Here is a 25,764-nt window from a genome sequence, read left to right on the forward strand (position 1 = left end):
ACTAACAGGAGAATAACACAGCCCTAAGCTTTCTGGTAGTATTTTAAAAGACTTCAAAATGTTTTTAAAACCTCTTAAAATAAAGAAATCTCAAATGGTTAAACTGCAGTCAGCTTAATAAAACAGTGAAGGCTTTCAGGAAGAAAGGAAGTATATTTGTGTGTGTGTGTGTGTGTGTGTGTGTGTGTGTGTGTGTGTGTGTGTGTGTGTGTGTGGTGGGGAGGCACTGGCGACAACTATCTACTCTATGTACAGATAGCCATATACAAACCCATGACTTAGATTTATGCACAGATTTGACATTATGGTCTCAGCAATTTCAATTGCACTTTATCACACAATAAAAAAGTTGGTGGCAAAGAAGAAAGGCTGCAGAAGTGACTGTTACAGACCCATTTAGGAAATGTCATTTAGAAAATTTTTTCCTGGTAATACATATAGACATATGTACCCACATTGTGGATAAATACATTTTGTTTTACATATACACACACACACCCCAGAAATAAGTATGTTCCCAGGCCATTTGATGCTGGAGAAAACACCAAACAGTTGTCACAACAGTTCCTGAAGACAATGCCATCTCATGCAATATAACATTTTTATTACACAGTACCTTTGCCATGAGGGCTCATGGAAGAAATTTATCTCAGGTCTCAGAACCAGAAATATCTGAGTTTTTCTTGAAAACCTGGTTTTTATCTTTTACACACTGTGAATCATGCAACTCGTGTTTTTCCTATCTGCTGGCCGATCTCTGGCAGAACATCACAGGATATGTGTAGAGGTGTACAAATCTTACTCAGGGCTTTATTTTCCTCTTTAGCCCTAATTCATTCTCTTATACTTTTATAAATAGTATTTATTTTTGTATGCTAAATCAAATCCTTTGTGAAAGAGGGCGGTAGGGAAATGAGGGAGGTAGATTAGGAGAGTGTAGTAAGAAATGCTGGTAAGTATGACATGTGTCAATCAAACAGTTAACTGTGTAACTGTTGACTTAGGTTTCTGTGCTCACTAAGACAGAGTAGATAATATATCACATAATACGCTTTACGAAAGAAGGTTAAAACTCAGATTTGGCATCAAGCTGGTTAACTTCAGTTATTTTAAGAAAGCATTTCATTCACTGACAATTCAGGATAAACAAGTACTACCAGATATCAAAGACATCAATGATAATCCTAAATAACCTCAGGCAGAAGGGTAACATATTTCAGCTGGAAAATCCCACACTGCCCCCACGGCTTGCTCCTCTTCGTCTACAGGAGGCTCAGCCTGAAGGCTCAGCCCAAGTCTCCTCACCCACAACAGAATCTGCTCTCTCTAGTTCTTGACTTTTCCACCTTTTATGACACAATCTTTCTAAACATTCCATAAGAAAAGTTGATTAAGAGTCCATCTTTCCCAAAAATGTGTTTCTTAATCTTTTTAAAATTCTGTAGAACCTAGACGTGGCAATTTATCTAGGTTCAACCCACCTCCATTTATCTGTCTTCCCATTATGTTTTGAAAACATAACTTTCAACATGTTTTAAATTGTATTACTAAACTTGTTGTTCACAACGACCCCGCTGAGGCAAGTATAACAGGTAGTGGTATTCCCCATTTCAAAGATAAAAATGCTGGAGCTCAGAAAGGTTAAGTGTCTTGCCCCAGGTCAAAATCAATAGAGTATATTGTGACTAAGTCAGATTTCATTGTTTGCTTCCAAAAAGTACGCCACTTTAACTATATTTATCCTCATCTTTTAACTTTCATTTCAGTTGAAATGAATTATCAATCATTTACAATATGCAAAGCACAATGTAGGAGACATGAGGGACATTAAAAAAACTCTAGACCTTCTAAGAGGTCTACTGGAAAGAAATACTAATAATACATAAGTAAGTCCAACATGAGACAAACCATTAGTGGTTTATTATAGATACTAACAAACTGCCATATGAATAACAGACAGAGTCACTGTGAGTAATCTTCGGAAAGTTTTCTGGAAGAGATGACATTTTAACCAGGCCTTAAGAGAGAGGCAGGACTTCATCAACAAAACCCAGGAGAAGGACATTTAAGGCAAACGATGCTTGAGCAGAGGCTCAAAAGGTATGTTTGGAGTCTGGCAGATGGACTACTATGCTATGGCAAAAATGCAGATTACCGCAGGGGAGAACTGGCTTCAAAAGCAGGCAAGCAACATTTTCCAGAATCTTTGATTTCTGGGTAGGCAGTGCAGAGTCACTGAGTTTTTTTTTAATAGGAAGGTAGCATGACCAGCAGGTGTTCTGTTGTTGTTCTTGTTGTGTTTGTGTGTGTGTCTGTGGTTTTTTTTTTAAATTAATTTATTTGTTTTTATTTTTGGCTGTGTTGGGTCTTCGTTGCTGCGCGCAGGCTTTCACTAGTTGCAGCGAGCAGGGACTACTCTTCATTGCGGTGCGCAGGCTTCTCACTGCGGTGGCTTCTCTTGTTGCACAGCATGGGCTCTAGGCTCACCGGCTTCAGTAGTTATGACACACGGGCTCAGTAGTTGTGGCTCACGGGCTTAGTTGCTCCGTGGCATGTGGGATCTTCCCGGACCAGGGCTCAAACCCGTGTCCCCTGCATTGGCAGGCGGATTCTTAACCAGTGCACCACCAGGGAAGTCCGTTGTGTACGTTTTTAAGAGCTCTACCTCTGGGAGCAGTATCAAAGGAGAGGAACTGGAAAAAGTAGGGAGATCAGTTTGAAAACTACCAGTTCAGGCAAAAGTAACAAGGGCCTATATTGAAGAGTGGAAAGAACAAATAGGCACAGAAATTTTACCAAAATAGATTAGACAGACATTCATTCGTTAAAAAAATATTTAATGACTGCCTACTGTGTGCCAGGCACTATAGGTACTTGGGATACAGCAGCGAATAAAACAGCAAAAACTTCTATCCTCAGGGAGCTTATATTCTAGTGTAGACTAAGAGAAACTGATAAATATAGCAAATAATGTTAGGTGCCGGGGGTGAGGGGGACAGAGCAAGGCAAAGCAGACAGAGAGTGAATATCTGGAAAGGAGAGCAAACTGGAATTTCAAATAGAGTGGTCAGGGTAGGTGTCACTGAAAAAGTAACATCAGAATGAAGACTTGAAGCAAGGGGATTTGCCTACAGACAACAGTATTCCAGTCAGAAGAAACAGCCATGTAAAGGCCCTATGGGGAAGTTGTGTGGTATGTTCATGGAAAAGCCAAGAGGTGTCAGTGTGGCAGAAGGAGAGTCATCAAGAAAGAGAGTAGCAGCAGAGGAGATCAGAGAGGAGTGAGGCCAGGATATGTAGAGTCTTATAGGCCCCTGCAGGGACCTAGGCTTCTACTCTGAGAAATAGTAAAGTCATTGGAGGTTTTGAGGAGAGAAGTGACATGATCTGTTATAAAACTGTCACAGGGCTAGGAGACTAGATAATGAGACTGATCAACTTGGAAACATAAATGGACACAGAGGAATCTCAGTAGACGGCAAGACTGGGAACGTGAACTGGGAGCACAGAAATAATAACGGGAATGAAGAATAAACGGAGGAAGAACAAACAAAAACAAACAATGAAACTTGCTTGAAGACACTGTTCAACTTTCCTCAGGGGAGGAATCTTTCACGCTTAGAAGTTTCTTTTAAACAATAGCTTCATGTTTATGTAGCACTCTATACTTCTCAAAAATATTTTCACATCCAGTTTCTCAATTCATAAGAGAAGAATTTCAGAGCTAAAAATGAATCTCAATCCAAAAAACCCAGAGTTTCCGTTTGAGCTATCATGTGACATGACCAAGGTCTCAAAGCTATTCATCAGTAGGATCGGGTTCAGAAGCCAAGTCTAACACATTACCACCTACACAACAGTCACTACTATCCTCATATCATACAATGGGACACTAAGGCCCAGAGAAGTCAAGTAGCACATACAGATTCACGTATATGGCAGAGGATCAGCCAAAATGAAAATCCAGCTATCAACTCTAAGTCCAAAACTATTCAAATAGAAGCTATCTATTAGACAGCTTTCATTCTATAATTTATTTTACCCGTCACACTATAGCACATATTACTTTCTACTCCTTATATAAATCAGCATCGCACTTCTTTGATTTTTACCTTAAATGCCTGCAGTTCAGGTCCTGAGGCTTTTTTGATAGAGAACTGAGAGCTACTGAAAGATTTTAAGTAGAGGAGATATAAACAGATTTGTATTTCAGGTATATTATTCTAGTGAAATGTTGAAGATGGGCATAAGACAAGAGATGGGGCAACCAGTTTGGAGAGTTTTGTACCAGGCCAGGCAAAAGAGAAGGAAAGTTTGAGACAGAGCAGTGGCAAGAGGGATGGGCAGGACATAGTACAAAGATATTAAGAGTAAAATTTTCAAGGTTTGACTAATTGGACTGTGGGGAGTGAGGAGGTTGCAGGGACCAGGAATTAAGAAAAAGTAGTCAAGGATGAACCCAGGTTTCCAGCCTGGGTAGTTAATAGTAACACTTACTAAGATAGGGAATGTGAGAGAAGAGGCTTAGGAGAAAAATGAGTTTATTTTTGAATAGGTTAAGATTGTGGTCACCTGAGATGTTCAGGTAGAACGTCCATCAAGGAGTCAAATACGTGAATTTGGAGTTTAGGAACAAGTCAGAGCTAAAGAGAGATATCTGAGTCACTAACATAGAGATGATAAATACCTATGCAATATAGTTATTTCTCTTAAAAGTTCTTTTAAAAAGGTTTTTGTATGTCTAAAACAAACGTATATTACTTACTCTAACCAAAGTCTTACGTTGCTATACAAAATTCCTTCTTTACTAAATCTAGGTATACCTACCAGTGCGTAACCCTCTTCATCTGATTCAGGCTGAGACAAATCAGATTCACTCCTCGATTTGATCAGTCTATAATTTGGACTTGCGTGGATTAGCCGGCTCTCTGCAGTAAGACTTTCACTCCTGTCTCATATGCACAAAGAAAAGTTTTTCGATTTGGGACTGTTAGTGAACATAAAATTGAATGGAACTAGCAGCACAGAGATAAAACACACACACAGTGAGGAGTAATTATGTCTGTCAATGGAAAACCCTTGCTCTCAGTCAGGTCTAAGCACAAAGTCCTTCTCAATTACATCAGAATAACTTCCATGCCACTAAATTACAGAATTATGCCAATCAACTACTGTTGTTTATATGTGTGAAAAATTGTGCCTCCTCATTTAATCAGAAATTTATACTCCAGGCTGAATTAGTATCACTCTTTACATTAAATTCATCCTTGTCAATTTGTATTTCCTCCTCCATGTCTGTGTTAATTTCAGAATACAATAAGTGAGAATAAACCATTTCAATGCATAAAGAAACAAGGAGAGGAGAGAAATGTTTTAAGTTTCTAGTCAGTCCCACCTGGTCATAAGTCCACCCCCTTCAGAGGCACTTGTGGAAGGCTGCTGCAACTGTCCTTCTTCCCTTCGCTTCTGAAGCTCATCAATCACAGGACTTACTCCTAATATTAACAGGGCACATCGATGGATCACGGAGTTGCAGGCAGCAGTGTACACATCCTGACCCTCAGGAAGGTCTGTGCTGACCCTTCGCTCTTGCTGAGACTGAGGAGGTGGATCATCAGCTCGAGCCCCAGACCCTGCCCCACTGTTCATTCTATCTCGATCTCGGCTACGAGCTACTTCACGGGCTGAGAGGAAACACTGAAAGATTTCTGTAACATGTAACACAAAAACAAGGTCTTAACACATGGGGAGAGAAGAGCAAAGAAAATAACAATAAAAACAGTCAAAAAGTTTGGACCAAAAACTTATTGAAAGAGGGAAAATCATTTTTTAGACATTAAATACTAAGTTAAATTTTATCAAAAATACACGTATAACATTAAACTTTTTATAAAAATTACAATAGGAAATACTTATGCCTTTACAGAATTTAGATTTGGTTGATTCTATTTCTACTCTTATGAGTTTGATCAGTAGTTTGCAAAGTGTGGTTCTAGAAGAGCAGCATCAACATCATCTGGCACTTGTTAGAAATGAAAAATACTGGGCCCATCCCAGACTTTCTAATCAGAAGCTCTAGGCATGGAGCCAGCAATGTACGTTTTAACAAGCCCTCCAGCTGATTTTGAAGGCCATTAAAGTTTGAGAATCACTGGGTTAGATAAAAATAACTGCCTATTTCTGAAATGTTCACAACCTTGGTTTGAAATTGTCAGGTTACAAAAGAAACAGACAAAAGTTAAGTTGCATTAGTTATAATGAAGAGCCCCCTTTCCCCTTCCGAAGTCCATATAATTCCTAATACCTACACTTTGTTGTATTTAAAACATATTACATAAGCACAGCCATTAAAGGTCTTTGCTGAAACAGAATCTGGTTATAATAATATGGCCAAGACGGCCCCCAGAGTCAAATAGTATCACCAGGAATGTCCATCTTATGCCAGCTCTTCCCAATTCACAAGTGTAAAAAGTGGGTTTAACAAGGTTCTGATGCAGTGATAGGTATTTCACAATAGGAAAAGAATGTTTTACTCAAATTTAAGTGAAGATGGTATTTTTAATGGGGAACCCAGGCAAGAAAGTTAGTAAAATACTAGATTTGTCTGTTAATATGGAAGTACAAACTTTAAAAATGCATTTGTATATTTCAAAGTATTATTATGACAATATATTCATTATGCTTTGAAAGTCCCTTATTTCTAAGAAAGTCAAAGCAACGAACTAACAGTCTAGAGCTAGAAATCAGTTAAAGTAACTAAGAGAATGGTTACTGGAATTTGGGGCAGACCTGGTTCTAATTCCAGCTGCTACGAACAGTGGCCCTAGGCACATAATTTTGCCTCCTTAAACCTCAGTTTGTCCATCTTTAGAACAGGGTAATACTAGGAATCATCTAAGACGGAGAGGATTATGAGTTAATCTATGTGAAGCATTTGACCCAGTGCCCAGCATATAACTGATGCTCAAAAATGGCAGCTAGTTTAAAAATTATTACTCCCTGGGTAACTATTACGCTTTCTTTTAATATAATTGAGGGTTATCTTTTGTTACTGTGCTTTCCCCTTTGGTCTTTGCTTTTAGGAATTTCTAAACTAAGTCTTAAGTTCATCTGTAAATGTTCCCTCAGCCTAGGTTTTAAAATATAATTATTCTCTGGGAATTTCCTGGTGGTCCCATGGTTAGGACTCAGTGCTCTCACTGCCAGGGCCCAGGTTCAATCAATCCCTGGTTGGGGAGCTAAGATCCTGCAAGCCATGCAGCACAGCAAAAAAAAAAAAAAAATATATATATATATATATATATATATACACACACACACGTTATATATATACATATATTTTAATATATATATATATAAAATTATTCTCCACCTCCTCATCTCCAATCCCCTCTTCTCCATCTGAACCTTATATTTCTCCTCTTGTTTTAATGGGTTTTGGCCTTGTTTTGAGTCACCTCAAAATCATTTTTAGAAGTATGCACAACACAGATAAATTGATAATAAAGTAAGTGTCAAATTGACTGAAATATATATACAATCTCAATACCAAATGCATAGATGGCCAAAATGTTTTAGGCTACAAAAGTAAATATACACTTTAACTTGAAACAGCCAGATCACTCAAAAGATAACAAATATTTCAAAGCTTCCATATTTCTCTTTAAACATCTAAATGATTACATTTTAAAACTATCTGTAGCCTTGTAATAAAAAAGTATGAAAAATGTCATTCACCAGCCAATAATATTCTCATGTATATTCTTGCTCTCTACTGAAATCAGCAGTGCAGTCAGTGGGGGAAGTTTATAATTTAAAAAGTTCTACATATGGAAAATAATTGGGCTCTCCTAATAGGCTTAGAAAGGGGCTCTCTTCCTCACCACCCAGAGGCCAGCCAGGTGAATGGACAACTTGGTACCCTCCAGAGAACATGCTTTGAATGTCCCTATCCAATGACTCATGGGCATCACTTCATAAATGAGACTCAGTGGAACAGGTACTGTTTCCAAAAGCCTGCTTCCAGAGCTTTTCAGCCCAAAACATGCAATCCAACAGCTTCAGGATGGAACTAGCAGTTGTAAGAACTGAAATGTAGCTAATCAGATCATCAGGAGAATATCACACCTCTTTAGAAAAACTGTAAGGAAATGTTTTTGCCTCTCTCTTCTACAGTCAGTTTCCCTACCAAAAAGAATGCCACAGTGTGTATCTGTAAAGCAAGACGGATATACTCACTGCCAGCTGTCATCACTTCGTGTTCCCGTTCTTCCTCCTCATCCCCCGGCTCTGGATGCCCCTCTTCCCTATCTCGCTCAGCCTGTTCTTCCATTTCAGCTTCTTCATCAATGGTCCGGGTAAATGAATGCTCCTGAGGATCAACATCTGCAGAGTCTTGGTTTTCCGAGATCTTAAAGAATGATCAGAGCTACACTGAATATATATATTTTTTAATTTTGAAAAATATCATTAAAACCTTGATTTTTTATCATGGAAAATAATGCTAATAGCAGTAATAACACATGAATTTTACCACAAAAACAAAAGATATACTGGATAAATCTGAAAAGATTAGAAAGAATGTATGTACACAAAATATACAGAAACATCTAACTATGCTCTCTTTCTCAATATTTTGATTAAAATGTCATGCTGTAAATTGACTCATACACATTGCTGTTCTGCTGTAAACTGCTAAGTTAAAATGAGTTGAGTACGACACCAAGCATAAAAGGTAAAGAACATGAAATGTGATTCCATTCAGTCTCTCTCAAGCTGTGTATGTTATTGTTACTCTGTATAAATGTTTAATAATGCTAATTTAAAACAAAACAGCATTTTTAACCTTTTTTTGGTGAAAAACTTTAAGTTCTACTCTCTTAGCAAATCTTGATTATACAAACAGTATTGTTTTTAATTATTTTCTTTACTTTGTTTGTCCCTGAGGAAACCAAAAATTAGAAATCTGGTAAGGACAATGTTAATTTTATTTCCCATGGTGGTTATGCTACCTCGCAGTCATCTAAAGAAAAGAGTCCTTACAACAGTGGTGAAGAGAGTCACAAACATCCCACATATTTCAGTATAAAGCACAAGTGAAATTTTTTAATGATATCCTCAGATGTACAATAAAAGTTATTTTGTGATTCATGATTGGATGGGGATACTGAGCAGTCAGTCAGACTCACAAAATACGTAAGTCATGTATCTCCACAATATTTAAGTTTCAAATTTGAGACTCAACAAAATGGCTAATTAGTATATTTCATGGGCTTTCAAGGTCACTAACAAATAGTTGGATCCACAAATATTAAATCAGTGCATGCCAAAAGAATACTATAACACAAATGTAGACATAAAGTTTGGTTTTTAAAATCTAAGATCTAAATAATGGAGTGCAAAGCATCTAACATATGACATTTCAAAGTAAGCACTTTTGAAGGTGAGGTATCAGGCTATACTCATAATTATAGGATCGTGCTATCAGGATTACCAAGCACTTTAGAAATCATCTCATTTTTGTTGCAAGAACTACTTCTGGAACATCCTTAATGAAAGTTTTCAATCTTTACCTCCAGCGGTGGGCAACTCTAATCACTAGAAGGCTTTTTTCCTTACATTCAGCTAACAATGATTCTCCATTCCGTTGTTACCCTTTGGTCCTACCTGTGCCCTCTGGAACAACAGGGAACACATTTATTTCCTCTCCTACATGGAAGTCCTTTAAATATCTTTAAGGCACCTATCATACGACTCCCCTTTGCTTTCATTCTCTAAGCTAAACATTTCTGACACTTCCCAGTTCTTGTATAAGATGATTTTCAGACCTTTAACCAATCTAACTTTGCTAATATCCCTCATAAGTTATGGCACCCCAAATCAAATAGGATAATTCAAACGTGATCTGATGAGCGTAAAACAAAGGAATAATATTTCATATGATTTGAACAATTCAATTTGTTGTTATTACCTATATGGCCTAAGAATATATAAACTTCCTTAGCAGCCATATCACACTTGATAAGTGGGTGGTTAAATAAACCCCCAATCTTCTACTCATCCAATTATTTTCACTAGAAAAAGAACTACTCAATATTTATTGAACATCTGCAATAATTAAGCCACATTTTTTTTCCCCTCACATACACAAATATGGAGCTATCTCTCACAGCTTGCAGAAAAACATAGAAATTAACTGATTTCCAACTTTACCCATCTGTCTCTTGATGATGACCTGGTCTGAATAAGTTCAAGGTTCTTGCAAGCAAGTAAACGACTTCGAACTTTGTACACACAACGGTACACTTCTGATAAGCTTTTACCAGGTTGATATCTAAATAAAGAACCAAAATAGAAAAGTTACTTAACTTCTGACATCATGAGAGCAAATATTTGTCTGAGGATAGTTTAAGTTACTTGCCGGCTTTCTCCACATGCTTGACTGAGTAAATTTGTGTGTTTCAGAAGAGCTGCAAGAACAAATCTAGACACAGTGTCCAAGAGTGACTCATTACTTAAAGTTGCACTGTCCCAATCTGAAAATAAAAATGATACACTGACATTTCACAGAAAACAGTTCAGAGGTAATTTTAATAGCTTTAGTAATCTAACATCTGAATTTTATCGTTTTCCTAAGCAGTTATTTAACAAATGCACCTACTAGATCCCGCATACTGTGCTAGGAACACAGCAGTGAACAAAACTAAGTCCCAGATCTCACAGAGCTTATATTCTAGTTGCGGTGGGGGAGGGGTATGAGGCGACAATAAATAAAAACATTAATATGACAGATAAATGCTATGGAGAAAAATAAAGCAGGGTGAGGAAAACAGGGAATACTGTACTGTGTGGGTTTACTATTTTTTATAAGCTGGTTTGGGAAGGTCCCCAATAAGGCTACAATCAAGCAGAGAGATCTAGATGAGGTAGGGGAAGAAGCCACACAGTGTCCTTTCAAAAAAACTATGTAGAGGCCCTGCCTGAGTTCAAGGAGGACAGAGCAGCTAGAGCAAAATGTGCATGCACGAGAGTGGTAGGAGACATTAGCAACCTGTCTGGGGTCCAGATCACATAGGGCCTTGCAGGCCATTGCAAGTCCTCTAGATTTTACACTGAGGGAAATGGGAAGGACCATTAGAAACTGTGAACAGAGGTACGGGATGATGTGATCTGTGTTTTAAAACGCTCACTCTAACTGCTGAGTGCAGAATTTACTATAGGAACAGCAACAGCATAAGTAATTATTACATAGTAGTAGCAGTGGGGTTAGTAAGAAGTGGTTAGACTCCAGATGTATTCTGAAGGTAGAGTTGAAGAAATCTGTTGATGGATCAGATGTGCACATGAGAGCAGACAAGGATGACTACAATGTATTTAGAATGTAGTTGGCTTTTACTGAGAGAAGATCACAAGGACAGCCCTTTGGGAGGACAGGTATCTGTAATTAGGAGTCTGGTTCTGAATACTATGTATTAGACACCCTAGTGGAGATACTGAGTAAACTAGTCAAGTATGTATATATGTGGTATTTGAAGCCATCAGATACTGTGGATACATGTATATTTAGGTAGGTAAGAAATGAAACAACATTTGGACAGAGATGAGTATGTGCAATTGAAGACCCAAATCACAGCATTAGATGATGAAAACTAGTCAGCTGCTTTCTTTAATTCCATGTTAGCACACCAGTTCTATAATTTAAAAATGAAATACATTCAGTAGATTCCAAATGGGGATGGAAGGTTTACTGTCTACTCCCAGAATGTCTGCTAGACTCTGTTAATTTGACAGATTTACCATGCTACTTAAAAACAAAACCAAGAACGGAGCCCACGTTTCCGCAGAGCTGGAACTCCCGTAGCTCAGGGTCTCTTCCCTCCGCCATCACGGAACGGCCCCAGAGCCCGAGGGGAGGGCGGCCTCACTGAGGCTGCCGTCTCTGGAGGGGCCCCGGCGGCCGAAGCCGTGACAGTTGTGGGGATGGCAGGCCGGGAAGATGGCAGAAGAGTAAGCCGCGGAGATCACCTTCCTCCCCACAGATACACCAAAAATACATCTACACGTGGAACAACTCCTACAGAACACCTACTGAACGCTGGCAGAAGACCTCAGACCTCCCAAAAGGCAAGAAATCCCCCACGTACCTCGGTAGGGCAAAAGAAAAAAGAATAAACAGAGACAAAAGGATAGGGACGGGACCTGCACCAGTGGGAGGGAGCTGTGAAGGAGAAAAGGTTTCCGCACACTAGGAAGCCCCTTCGCGGGCGGAGACTGTGGGTGGCGGAGGGGGAAAGCTTTGGAGCCGTGGAGGAAAGCACAGCAACAGGGGTGTGGTGGGCAAAGCGGAAAGATTCCCGCAGAGAGGATCACTGCCGACCGGCACTCACCAGCCCGAGAGGCTTGTCTGCTCACCCGCCGGGGGCGGGCAGCGCTGGGAGCTGAGGCTTGGGCTTCGGTCGGAGCGCAGGGAGAGGACTAGGGTTGGCGGCGTGAACGCAGTCCGCAGGGGGTTAGTGCGGCACGGCTGGCCGGGAGGGAGTCCGGGGAAAAGTCTGGACCTCCCAAAGAGGCAAGAGACTTTTTCTTCCCTCTTTGTTTCCTGGTGCGCGAGGAGAAGGGATTCAGAACGCTGCTTAAAGGAGCTCCAGAGACGGGCGCAAGCTGCGGCTAAAAGCGCGGACCGCAGACACAGGCATGAGACGCTAAGGCTGCTGCTGCCGCCACCAAGAAGCCTGTGTGCGAGCACAGGTCACTATCCACAGCCCCCTTCCGGGGACCGTGTGCAACGCGCCACTGCCAGGGTCCCGGGATCCAGGGACAACTCCCCCGGGAGAACACACGGCGCACCTCAGGCTGGTGCAACGTCACGCTGGCCTCTGCCTCCGCAGGCTCACCCCGCACTCCGTGCCCCTCCCTCCCCCGGCCTGAGTGGGCCAGAGCCCCCGAATCAGCTGCTCCTTTAACCCCGTCCTGTCTGAGCGAAGAACAGATGCCCTCCGGTGACGTACACGCAGAGGTGGGGCCAAATCCAAAGCTGAGCCCCTCGGAGCTGTGAGAACAAAGAAGAGAAAGGGAAATCTCTCCCAGCGGCCTCAGAAGCAGCGGATTAAAGCTCCACAATTTGATGTACCCTACATCTGTGAAATACATGAATAGACAACGAATCATCCCAAATTAAGGAGGCGGACTTTGAGAGCAAGATTTAGGATATTTTCCCCTTTTCCTTTTTTTGTGAGTGTGTATGTGTACGCTTCTGTGTGAGATTTTGTCTGTATAGCTTTGCTTCCACCATTTGTCCGAGAGTTCTATCCGTCCGTTTTTTTAAAATATTTTTTCTTAATAATTACTTTTTAATAACTTTATTTTATTTTACTTTATCTTCGTCCTTTCTTTCCTTCCTTCCCTTCTTTAGACAACGAATCATCACAAACTGAGGAGGTGGACTTTGAGAGCAAGATTTAGGATTTTTTTCCCCTTTTCCTCTTTTTATGAGTGTGTATGTATGTGTATGCTTCTATGTGAGATTTTGTCTGTATAGCTTTGCTTCCACCATTTGTCCAAGGGCTCTATCCGTCCGTTTATTTTTCTCTTAATAATTATTTTTTTATTTTAATAACTTTATTATATTTTATCTTATTTTATTTAAATTTATCCTTTCTTTCTTTTTTCCTTCCTTCCCTCCTCCCTCCCTCCTTTCTTTCTTTTTCTTTCTTTCTTTCTACTTCTACTAATTCTTTCTGCTTTTTCTCCCTTTTATTCTGAGCCATGTGGATGAAAGGCTCTTGGTGCTGCAGCCAGGAGTCAGTGCTGTGCCTCTGAGGTGGGAGAGCCAACTTCAGGACACTGGTCCACAAGAGACCTCCCAGCTCCACATAATATCAAACGGCAAAAATCTCCCAGAGATCTCCATCTCAACACCAGCACCCAGCTTCACTCAACAACCAGCAAGCTACAGTGCTGAACATCCTATGCCAAACAACTATCAAGACAGGAACACAACCCCACCCATTAGCAGAGAGGCTGCCTAAAATCATAATAAGTCCATAGACACCCCAAAACACACCACCAGACGTGGACCTGCCCACCAGAAAGGCAAGATCCAGCCTCATCCACCAGAACACAGGCACTAGTCCCCTCCACCAGGAAGCCTACACAACCCACTGAACCAACCTTAGCCACTGGGGACAGACACAAAAAACAACGGGAACTACAAATCTGCAGCCTGCAAAAAGGAGACCCCAAACACAGTAAGATAAGCAAAATGAGAAGACAGAAAAACACACCGCAGGTGAAGGAGCAATATAAAAACCCACCAGACCTAACAAATGAAGAGGAAATAGGCAGTCTACCTGAAAAAGAATTCAGAATAATGACAGTAAAGATGATCCAAAATCTTGGAAATAGAATAGACAAAATGCAAGAAACATTTAACAAGGACCTAGAAGAACTAAAGATGAAACAAACAACAATGAACAACACAATAAATGAAATGAAAAATACTCTAGATGGGATCAATAGCAGAATAACTGAGGCAGAAGAACAGATAAGTGACCTGGAAGATAAAATAGTGGAAATAACTACTGCAGAGCAGAATAAAGAAAAAAGAATGAAAAGAACTGAGGACAGTCTCAGAGACCTCTGTGACAACATTAAATGCACCAACATTCGAATTATAGGGGTTCCAGAAGAAGAAGAGAAAAAGAAAGGGACTGAGAAAATATTTGAAGAGATTATAGTTGAAAACTTCCCTAACATGAGAAAGGAAATAGTTAATCAAGCCCAGGAAGCACAGAGAGTCCCATACAGAATAAATCCAAGGAGAAATACGCCACGACACATATGAATCAAACTGTCAAAAATTAAACACAAAGAAAACATATTAAAAGCAGCAAGGGAAAAATAACACACAAAGGAATCCCCATCAGGTTAACAGCTGATCTTTCAGCAGAAACTCTGCAAGCCAGAAGGGACTGGCATGACATATTTAAACTGATGAAGGAGAAAAACCCGCAACCAAGATTACTCTACCCAGCAAGGATCTCATTCAGATTTGATGGAGAAATTAAAACCTTTACAGACAAGCAAAAGCTGAGAGGGTTGAGCACCACCAAACCAGCTCTACAACAACTGCTAAAGGAACTTCTCTAGACAAGAAACACAAGAGAAGGAAAAGACCTACAATAACGAACCCAAAACAATTAAGAAAATGGGAATAGGAACATACATATCGATAATTACCTTAAATGTAAATGGACTAAATGCTCCCACCAAAAGACACAGATTCGCGGAATGGATACAAAAACAAGACCCATATATTTGCTGTCTACAAGAGACCCACTTCAGACCTAGAGACACATACACACTGAAAGTAAGGGGATGGAAAAAGATATTTCATGCAAATGGAAACCAAAAGAAAGCTGGAGTAGCAATTCTCATATCAGACAAAATAGACTTTAAAATAAAGACTATTAGAAGAGACAAAGAAGGACACTACATAATGATCAAGGGATCGATCCAAGAAGAAGATATAACAATTGTAAATATTTATGCACCCAACATAGGAGCACCTCAATACATAAGGCAAATTCTAACAGCCATAAAAGGGGAAATCGACAGTAACACATACATAGTAGGGGACTTTAACACCCCACTTTCACCAATGGACAGATCATCCAAAATGAAAATAAATAAGGAAACACAAGCTTTAAATGATACATTAAACAAGATGGACTTAATTGATATTTATAGGACATTCCATCCAAAAACAACAGAATACACATTTTTCTCTAGTGCTCATGGAACATTCTCCAGGATAGATCATATCTTGGGTCACAAATCAAGCCTTGGTAAATTTAAGAAAATTGAAACCATATCAAGTATCTTTTCCGACCACAACGCTATGAGACTAGATATCAATTACAGGAAAAGATCTGTAAAAAATACAAACACATGGAGGCTAAACAATACATTACTTATTAACGAAGTGATCACTGAAGAAAACAAAGAGGAAATAAAAAAATACCTAGAAACAAATGACAATGGAGACACGACGACCCAAAATCTATGGGATACAGCAAAAGCAGTTCTAAGAGGGAAGTTTATAGCAATACATTCCTACCTTAAGAAACAGGAAACATCTCGAATAAACAACCTAAACTTGTACCTAAAGCAATTAGAGAAAGAAGAACAAAAACCCCCCAAAGTTAGCAGAAGGAAAGAAATCATAAAAATCAGATCAGAAATAAATGAAAAAGAAATGAAGGAAACGATAGCAAAGATCAATAAAACTAAAAGCTGGTTCTTTGAGAAGATAAGCAAAATTGATAAACCATTAGCCAGACTCATCAAGAAAAAAAGGGAGAAGACTCAAATCAATAGAATTAGAAATGAAAAAGGAGAAGTAACAACTGACACTTTAGAAATACAGAAGATCATGAAAGATTACTACAAGCAACACTATGCCAATAAAATGGACAACCTGGAAGAAATGGCCAAATTCTTAGAAATGCACAACCTGCCAAGACTGAATCAGGAAGAAATAGAAGATATGAACAGACCAATCACAAGCACTGAAATTGAAACTGTGATTAAAAATCATCCAACAAACAAAAGCCCAGGACCAGATGGCTTCACAGGTGATTTCTATCAAACATTATAGAAGAGCTAACAGCTATCCTTCTGAAACTCTTCCAAAATATAGCAGAGGGAGGAACACTCCCAAACTCATTCTACGAGGCCACCATCACCCTGATACCAAAACCAGACAAGGATGTCACAAAGAAAGAAAACTACAGGCCAATATCAATGATGAACATAGATGCAAAGATCAACAAAATACTAGCAAACAGAATCCAACAGCACATTAAAAGGATCATACACCATGATCAAGTAGGGTTTATTCCAGGAATGCAAGAATTCTTCAATATACGCAAATCAATCAACGTGATACACCATATTAACAAATTGAAGGAGAAAAACCATATGATCTCAATAGATGCAGAGAAAGCTTTCAAAAAAATTCAACACCCATTTATGATAAAAACCCTGCAGAAAGTAGGCATAGAGGGAAAGTTCTTCAACATAATAAAGGCCATATATGACAAACCCACAGCCAACATCATCCTCAATGGTGAAAAACTGAAAGCATTTCCATTAAGATCAGGAACAAGACAAGGTTGCCCACTCTCACCACTCTTATTCAACATAATTTTGGAAGTTTTAGCCACAGCAATCAGAGAAGAAAAGGAAATAAAAGGAATCCAAATCGGAAAAGAAGAAGTAAAGCAGTCACTGCTTGCAGATATGATACCATACATAGAGAATCCTAAAGATGCTACCAGAAAACTACTAGAGCTTATCAATGAATTTGGTAAAGTTGCAGGATACAAAATTAATGCACAGAAATCTCTGGCATTCCTATACACTAATGATGAAAAATCTGAAAGTGAAATCAAGAAAACACTCCCATTTACCACTGCAACAAAAAGAATAAAATATCTAGGAATAAACCTACCTAAGGAGAAAAAAAGACCTGTATGCAGAAAATTATAAGACACTGATGAAAGAAATTAAAGATGATACAAATAGATAGAGAGATATACCATGTTCTTGGACTGGAAGAATCAACATTGTGAAAATGACTCTACTACCCAAAGCAATCTACAGATTCAATGCAATCCCTATCAAACTACCACTGGCATTTTTCACAGAACTAGAACAAAAAATTTCACTATTTGTATGGAAACACTAAAGACCCCGAATAGCCAAAGCAATCTTGAGAAAGAAAAACGGAGCTGGAGGAATCAGGCTCCCTGACTTCAGAGTATACTACAAAGGTACAGTAATCAAGACAATATGGTACTGGCATAAAAACAGAAAGATAGATCAATGGAACAGGATAGAAAGCCCAGAGATAAACCCACGCACACATGGTCACCTTATCTTTGATAAAGGAGGCAGGAATGTACAGTGGAGAAAGGACAGCCTCTTCAATAAGTGGTGCTGGGAAAACTGGACAAGTACCTGTAAAAGTATGAGATTAGATCACTCCCTAACACTATACACAAAAATAAGCTCAAAATGGATTAAAGACCTAAATTTAAGGCCAGAAACTATCAAACTCTTAGAGGAAAACATAGGCAGGACACTCTATGACATAAATCACAGCAAGATCCTTTTTGACCTACCTCCTAGAGAAATGGAAATAAAAACAAAAATAAACAAATGGGACCTAATGAAACTTCAAAGCTTTTGCACAGCAAAGGAAACCATAAACAAGATGAAAAGGCAACCCTCAGAATGGGAGAAAATATTTGCAAATGAAGCAACTGACAAAGGATTAATCTCCAGAATTTATAAGCAGCTCATGCAGCTTAATAACAAAAAAACAAACAACCCAATCCAAAACTGGGCAGAAGACCTAAACAGACATTTCTCCAAAGAAGATATACAGACTGCCAACAAACACATGAAAGAATGCTCAACATCATTAATCATTAGAGAAATGCAAATCAAAACTACAATAAGATATCATCTCACACCAGTCAAAATGGCCATCATCAAAAAATCTAGAAACAACAAATGCTGGAGAGGGTGTGGAGAAAAGGGAACCCTCTTGCACTGTTGGTGGGAATGTAAAATTGATACAGCCACTGTGGAGAACAGTATGGAGGTTCCTTTAAAAACTACCTATAGAACTACCATATGACCCAGCAATCCCACTACTGGGCATATACCCTGAGAAAACCATAATTCAAAAAGAGTCATGTACCAAAATGTTCATTGCAGCTCTATTTACAATAGCCAGGAGATGGAAAAAACCTAAGTGTCCATCATCAGATGAATGGATAAAGATGTGGCACATATATACAATGGAATATTACTCAGCCATAAAAAGAAACGAAATTGAGCTATTTGTAATGAGGTGGATAGACCTAGAGTTTGTCATAGAGAGTGAAGTAAGTCAGAAAGAGAAAGACAAATACCGTATGCTAACACATATATATGGAATTTAAGAAAAAAATGTCATAAAGAACCTAGGGGTAAGACAGGAATAAAGACACAGACCTACTAGAGAATGGACTTGAGGATACAGGGAGGCGGAAGGGTAAGCTGTGACAAAGCGAGAGAGCGGCATGGACATATATACACTACCAAACGTAAGGTAGATAGCTAGTGGGAAGCAGCCGCACAGCACAGGGAGATCAGCTCGGTGCTTTGTGATCGCCTGGAGTAGTGGGATAGGGAGGGTGGGAGGGAGGGAGACGCAAGAGGAAAGAGATATGGGAACATATGTATATATGTAACTGATTCATTTTGTTGTAAAGCAGAAACTAACACACCATTGTAAAGCAATTATACTCCAATAAAGATGTTAAAACAACAACAAACCCAAACAAACAAAAAACACTCTTGGAAAATATTAAGCACCAAGTTAAATTTATCTGTTCTTAATTCCTTTTTAAAACTCCTATCTTAAGACAAAAATTTTACAGCTTGGTTTTCCAGTCATTTCTGGATGCTTAGGTAAAAATGAAGTTCAGACTTAACTATTTTACAGGTGAAAAAGTGAATATAAGCATGTAAGATTTTAAGAAAATCTTACAGCCAACAGAGAATCTTAAAATGATAGTCTGTATTACACACAAAATTTTCCACACTAGGTTCCTGAGAGATCATCTGTTCCAAGGGATTGCTTGCTATTCTGAAAACTGCTATGATTTAAAATCAAACGACCCCATTTCAAGAAGGCTAATATTCAATTTAAAAGCAAACTGAAGTAACATCCTTTGCAGTACATCAAATTTATCAGGGATTATCCTCCTGTGCAATGTTTATAATAATAGGTTCTTTTAAAACACCTTCGCTAAAGTTATAGTCATTTCATACCAAGCACTACAAAATGTTTCCACTACTCAGGTATAAAGTCTAGGCTATAGTGTACAAGCAATTGAACAAATGGAGCCATAAGAGTTTTTATTCACTTTATGTTTATATCCAGTTTTTTCAAGTGCTCACTGAAAAGTAACAAGTGATAATGGTGCCGCAGTGGTTAAGAATCCACCTGCCAGTACAGGGGACACAGGTTCTGTGCTCCGGTCCAGGAAGATCCCACATGCCACGGAGCAACTAGGCCCGTGTGCCACAACTACTGAGCCTGCACTCTAGAGCCCGCAAGCCACAACTACTGAGCCCACGTGCCACAACTACTGAAGCCCGCGTGCCTAGAGCCCGTGCTCTGCAACCAGAGAAGCCACAGCAATGAGAAGCCTGCGCAATGAAGAGTAGCCCCCGTTCACTGCAACTAGAGAAAGCCCACGTGCAGCAACAAAGACCCAAGGCAGCCAAAAATAAATAAAAATAAATTTATAAAAAAAAAAACCTAAATGCACATTCCAAGAAAATGATGCAAATAAGAGGATATCAGAAAATACAACTTAGAAAGTAAGCTTTTTTTCTCCTCCACTATCATACTTTTCTACCACTGGTGAAAGTCAACACGATGGAATGAATAAATGAATGACAAATTGGATGAGATTAAACTTTCAAAGGTATCATCTCACTGGTGTTTTAAAGATCTGAATGATATGTATCTCATTTTTATTATACGAAGTAAAGGTGAAAATGTATTTACTTTTACCATTTTTATCACAGAAGGAAGAAAATCCAAAGACACAGGGGAGCAGGGACTAAAGAAAGAGCAATGTGGAGAAAGACAACTAGGGGTATGTGATTCTGAACAATCCAAGTCATTGTTAAAAGTGGATGAGAGCTAAAAAGAAATCAGGTACAACCTTTGAAAACTTGTACATAAAATTAATTTTATTAATCAAGTAATATTAGAAACTGAAATACCACTACACACTTGCATAGCACTTTACTGCAGTACTTAATAATATACCTCATTTCAAACTGGTATCTTCACTAGCACTCTAAAATGGGCAAGTGTTTTATATAGGAGGAAAATGACCCAAGCCCAGAAGCTCAGACTTCCACATACACATAATTTCAGTTCTTCACCAGGGCTCACAAAGGGAAGAGATTCATTAAACAGACTCTTATACTAGATCCATTTACGCTGCATGGAATCCTTCAGTAAAATGCTGCCTCTGGATTTATTTTTCACACTAATCTCAATTTTCCCACAGTGGATTTTCTTCAAGTGGGATATATGTATATAAAAGAATACACGAGGTTTCATACCAAGCACTTCAAAATGTTCCACTAACAGGAATAAGAAACTGTTTTTAAAATGTTAATTGTAGAGACTTCCCTTGTGGTGCAGTGGTTGAGAATCCACCTGACAATGAAGGCGACACGGGTTCGAACCCTGGTCTGGGAAGATCCCACATGCTCTGGAGCAACTGGGCCCGTGTGACACCACTGCTGAGCCTGTGCTCTAGAGCCTGTGAGCCACAGCTACTGAGCCAGCATGCCACAACTGCTGAAGCCCACGCTCCGTGACAGGAGAAGCCACCGTGGTGAGAGGCCCCCGCTCACCGCACTAGAGAAAGCCCGCACTCAGCAGCAAAGACACAACACAGCCAAAAATAAAAATAAATAAAACAAATAAATTTATTTTTTAAAAATATTAGAGGTTTTTTTTTTTTTTTTTTTCACGGTACGCGGGCCTCTAACTGCTGTGGCCTCTCCCCTTGCGGAGCACAGGCTCCAGACGCGCAGGCTCAGCGGCCATGGCTCATGGGCCCAGCCGCTCTGTGGCATGTGGGATCCTCCCGGACCGGGGCACGAACCTGTGTCCCCTGCATCGGCAGGCGGACTCCCAACCACTGCGCCACCAGGGAAGCCCTAAAAAAATGTTAATTGTAAAATCCCTTTTTCTATAAAAAAGTAATGGGGTAATCCCTGTGATTTTCTATTTACATATATTATACTATACTTATATTAGTTGGTATTATGAGCTATCTACATATTTAGCCCCTTTATCCTCTTCATCTTACCTTTACTAATAGCATAATCCTGCATGCTGATCCAAAGGCTTCGAGCCGGCTCTTTTGAACAACCCAATGCCAAGTCTACGTAGATAGCAATTTCAGGCCGCAATTTGTAATCAAAAGGCTTCTGTTCTTCATTTCCAGAAAGAGCTACTTCTAATAGGCAACTCATACATTTATCTAAAAAAAAACAAATTACACAAGTTATTGATTTCAAGCTTTGTAAATTTTGGTGCTACAAATAAAAGCTTACCATATTTACTTAATGCATATGAAATGATACATTTCAAACCATTTTAAGTAGATGCTACAAAGGTAAAGTCCTTTAATGCTTCTCAATTGGGCATAGTATCACCCCTTTCTTTATGTGACTAAATGTAACATTCCAGGGAGGAGTTCTGGCATTTTGGTAGGCAGGGCCCTACATGTGCAGCACAGTCTTGTGTAACAAAGAACTTTCTTGCTCAAAACGGATTGATATCCTTGTTGAGAAACATGGGACCACTGGGAAAGAGACTAGCCAAGATTTTTCTTTTCTTTTTGTAGACTTAAGGGAAAATAATCACTTCAGTATGATTTAAGGGAGATCAAAGATATTGATACTTGAACAATTTCTCAACTGATATTTACATTTGTTCAGGTGGTTCCTAACTTTCCAATGGGACATTTGGCATTAAGAATTCATTTTCCATTTAAAAAACAAAACACTTCTCTAAATGACAGGTTCCCGGGCTAATACCCAAAGCCAATTTAACCCACAATATAACTAAATTATCATTTATTTACAATTTTACAGACAAGAGCCTCTTCCTAATATATGCAAGTATTTTTTTAGAAGCTACTGCTTATCTTTGTTTTTTATTATTATCATTTATTTTTGGCTGTGTTGGGTCTTCATTGCTGCACACGGGCTTTCTCTAGTTGCGGTGAGTGGGGGCTACTCTTTGTTGCGGTGCACCGGCTTCTCATCGTGGTGGCTTGTTGCAGAGCATGGGCTCTAGGCGCATGGGCTTCAGGAGTTGTAGCGTGCAGGCTCAGTAGTTGTGGCTCATGGGCTCTAGAACACAGGCTCAGTAGTTGTAGCACACGGGCTTAGTTGCTCCGTGGCATGTGGGATCTTCCTGGACCAGGGCTCAAACCCGTGTCCCCTGCATTGGCAGGCAGATTCTTAACCACTGTGGGAAGTCCAATATATGCAAGTATTTAAACATAAAATGTAACATTTTAATAGTTTCATAATTTTATAATTTAAAAAGTGAAAACTAACATTAAAACTGAAATTGATTATATTCACACCAAAGGCCAGTTGAGTGAAGTACACATAACAGAAATATGAGGAAGGTAGAGATAAAGATACTTTTGTCCTCAGGAGGACATTTGGGACTATCACAGAGCTAAACACTGATAGCACTGGAACTACCTTTATGATGTTAAATACCCCTTGAAAAAAAACATGATTTTACTTTTTTTGATACAAACATTCCTAAGTACCAGTCTAGCATTCATCAGCCATGGCTGAAATCACTTTCTGGTTCATAAATGAAACAATGAATATACACTATTTGGAAAAGGAAGAAAATCTTCAACATCTCTCACTCCCACCCTCCAACCCTCCAACCTCAAAGCAGAAATCTCCATGATTTTTGTCATGGTTTCTACTTTTGTTTCTCCTCTGGAGATTCTCTTAGATCGAGATTTCTCTTAGATTTTGCTTCTTGGACACTCTCTGAGTCTCTTTCTCTTATCAGAGAAATAATAAATTTAAAATCTAGGGACTTCCCTGGTGGTCCAGTGGGTAAGACTCTGAGCTCCCAATGCCAGGGGCCCGGGTTTGATCCCTGGTCAGGGAACTAGATCCCACATGCCGCAACTAAGAAGTCTGCATGCTACAACGAAGATCCCACGTGCTGCAACTAAGACCTGGCACAGCCAAAATAAATAAATATTTCTTAAAAATAAATAAATAAAATCTAATAAGACCATATGGGCTATCTAATCTAACTCATTATTTTAAGGATTGAAATTAGAGGTTCAGAGAGATTAAAGGACCAATCCTAGATAAAAACAACTACATCATCTATTCAGGAACTGGAGAAATCCTCATGTTCAGACAGTCTGAGAGCTAGCCTACCATCAAAGTAGACAAATGGAAGATGAGGCAGGAAAGGAAACCCCAAAGGTACCATAAATGGGGAGGAAAAAAATAAGGAATCACACAAGGTAACATCAGCTTGAAAGGAGGACAGGCTGGGAGGAGAAGGGATTGGCCCTCACAACTGAGAGGTGTTTATGACCTGAGCCCTCGTAAGTCATGGTCAGTAACCTTCTATGAAGCAGTTTCATAACCTCCAAGCCCCAGAACACAAGTAATTAAGCATTTTCCCATTTTTATGAGTTAGATGACTTGCTCAAAATGAGTGATAAATAAAAACAGAGTAGAACCACGCCTACATTTCCCTAGTTCAGGGGCTCTTTTCACTATACGATGCTGCAGGACTTAACTGTTTTTCTGAGGGCTCCAAGTTACAGTCTTGGATCCCCTACCCTGCAAATGTTGCATTTGTTTTCTATCAGTTCTCTATTCAGCAAACCCAGAATAAGAGAAATCTCCAAAGGAGGTACAAACAGAAGCACGTATTCTAAATGCTGCAGAGAAGCACATTACCTAACTGAGGGGTATCCATTTCTACACCATCACTAAAAAGTGGTGTTTTCATCCAATATGCAGTGTCCTGTTCCTCTGGAGACACAGGCGAACCCTGAAGCATGCCACCAAGACACTGCCCAATAAGAAGAGCAATTGTTCTTTCCAGATCAACAAGCCACACCCAGGACTGGGCTGGCTGAGGTAATGGCACACCAGCAGGATCAATCAGTTCTGGCCCTCCTGAAAACAAAATCATTAGTAATTTATCTGGTGATGAAGATTCTCAAGCTTTTTCATTTATATTGCACTGCAACAAGACACTGAAGCAAAATAATTTTATAATGAAAACATAGATTATAACACTTTCTGTATATATTCTCTTTAGTAGGCTAATCTAAAATACATTCAGATAAGTTTGCCATCAAATAAAAATCTGCTTTGTAAAGTTACTGATTTTGAGATAAACAGTGAAACAGTACATGGCAGAATTATCTCCCATTGATTCTATTCCTACTTTTCACTATCCAGATCAAATTTCAACCTTAAGAGTGAGTAACTGAGGTAGCTCATCCCTCCAAAATCAAAACAAGAGTTGATCTAGTAAAATGACACTTAGTATTGTTCAATGCTTTTAAGGCCTGAATTCAGATCTGTCCTATACTAAGATCCAGATCCATGCTTTCTTATTGTACATTTGTTTTTAAAAGTTCTTCACTTAAAAAAAAAAAAAAACTACAGCTAGCCATAAAGATAAGAAGAGATATCAATGAAATCATAAAAGAAAAACACAAGAAATCATCCAATTCAAAAATTGGGTATTTGAAAACACTAATAAAATAGACAAACCTGTAATAAAATTAATCCAGAAAATAAAGATGGCATAAATTTTAAAATTAAAAATACAAAAAGAGGATATAACCACAGATACACTAGAGATTTTTAAAAACTATGTGTGAATATTATGATCTTTGTGTCAATAAATTTGAAAACCAACAAAATGACATTTTCTGAAAAAATATCAATTTCTGAAATGGATTTGAGAAGAAACAAAAAGCTGTAAGAGAACAATAACCACTAAAAAAAGAAAATTAATAGCCAAAAACCTATCTATAAAAAAAACACTAGGGCCAGATAGTTTGTTTTTTTTTTTTTTTTTTTTTTTTT

The 25,764-nt window shown here is 38.9% G+C and overlaps 1 protein-coding gene across 4 annotated transcripts in view; it reads right to left on the minus strand.

The window, feature by feature from the left end:
• HERC1 (HECT and RLD domain containing E3 ubiquitin protein ligase family member 1) overlaps positions 1-25,764 on the minus strand; it is a 215,740-nt gene that overhangs the window by 105,311 nt on the left and 84,665 nt on the right. For 2 of the 4 annotated variants that reach the window (XM_027123253.1, XM_027123252.1), the window contains exons 19-25: positions 24,619-24,840; positions 21,960-22,133; positions 10,421-10,535; positions 10,213-10,333; positions 8,239-8,410; positions 5,396-5,708; positions 4,828-4,948 (exon numbers count right to left, since the gene is read on the minus strand). In XM_027123253.1, the coding sequence (XP_026979054.1) occupies positions 4,828-4,948; positions 5,396-5,708; positions 8,239-8,410; positions 10,213-10,333; positions 10,421-10,535; positions 21,960-22,133; positions 24,619-24,840 (1,238 nt within the window). Of the gene's footprint in view, positions 1-4,827; positions 4,949-5,395; positions 5,736-8,238; positions 8,411-10,212; positions 10,334-10,420; positions 10,536-21,959; positions 22,134-24,618; positions 24,841-25,764 lie in introns of all 4 variants that reach the window. The other 2 variants (XM_027123251.1, XM_027123254.1) reach the window with 1 other exon arrangement.

The sequence above is a fragment of the Aethalodelphis obliquidens genome, unplaced genomic scaffold, assembly GCF_003676395.1.
Source record: "Aethalodelphis obliquidens isolate GAN/ISIS:26980383/991018 unplaced genomic scaffold, ASM367639v1 scaffold26, whole genome shotgun sequence".
In the NCBI taxonomy this organism is placed as follows: domain Eukaryota; kingdom Metazoa; phylum Chordata; class Mammalia; order Artiodactyla; family Delphinidae; genus Aethalodelphis; species Aethalodelphis obliquidens.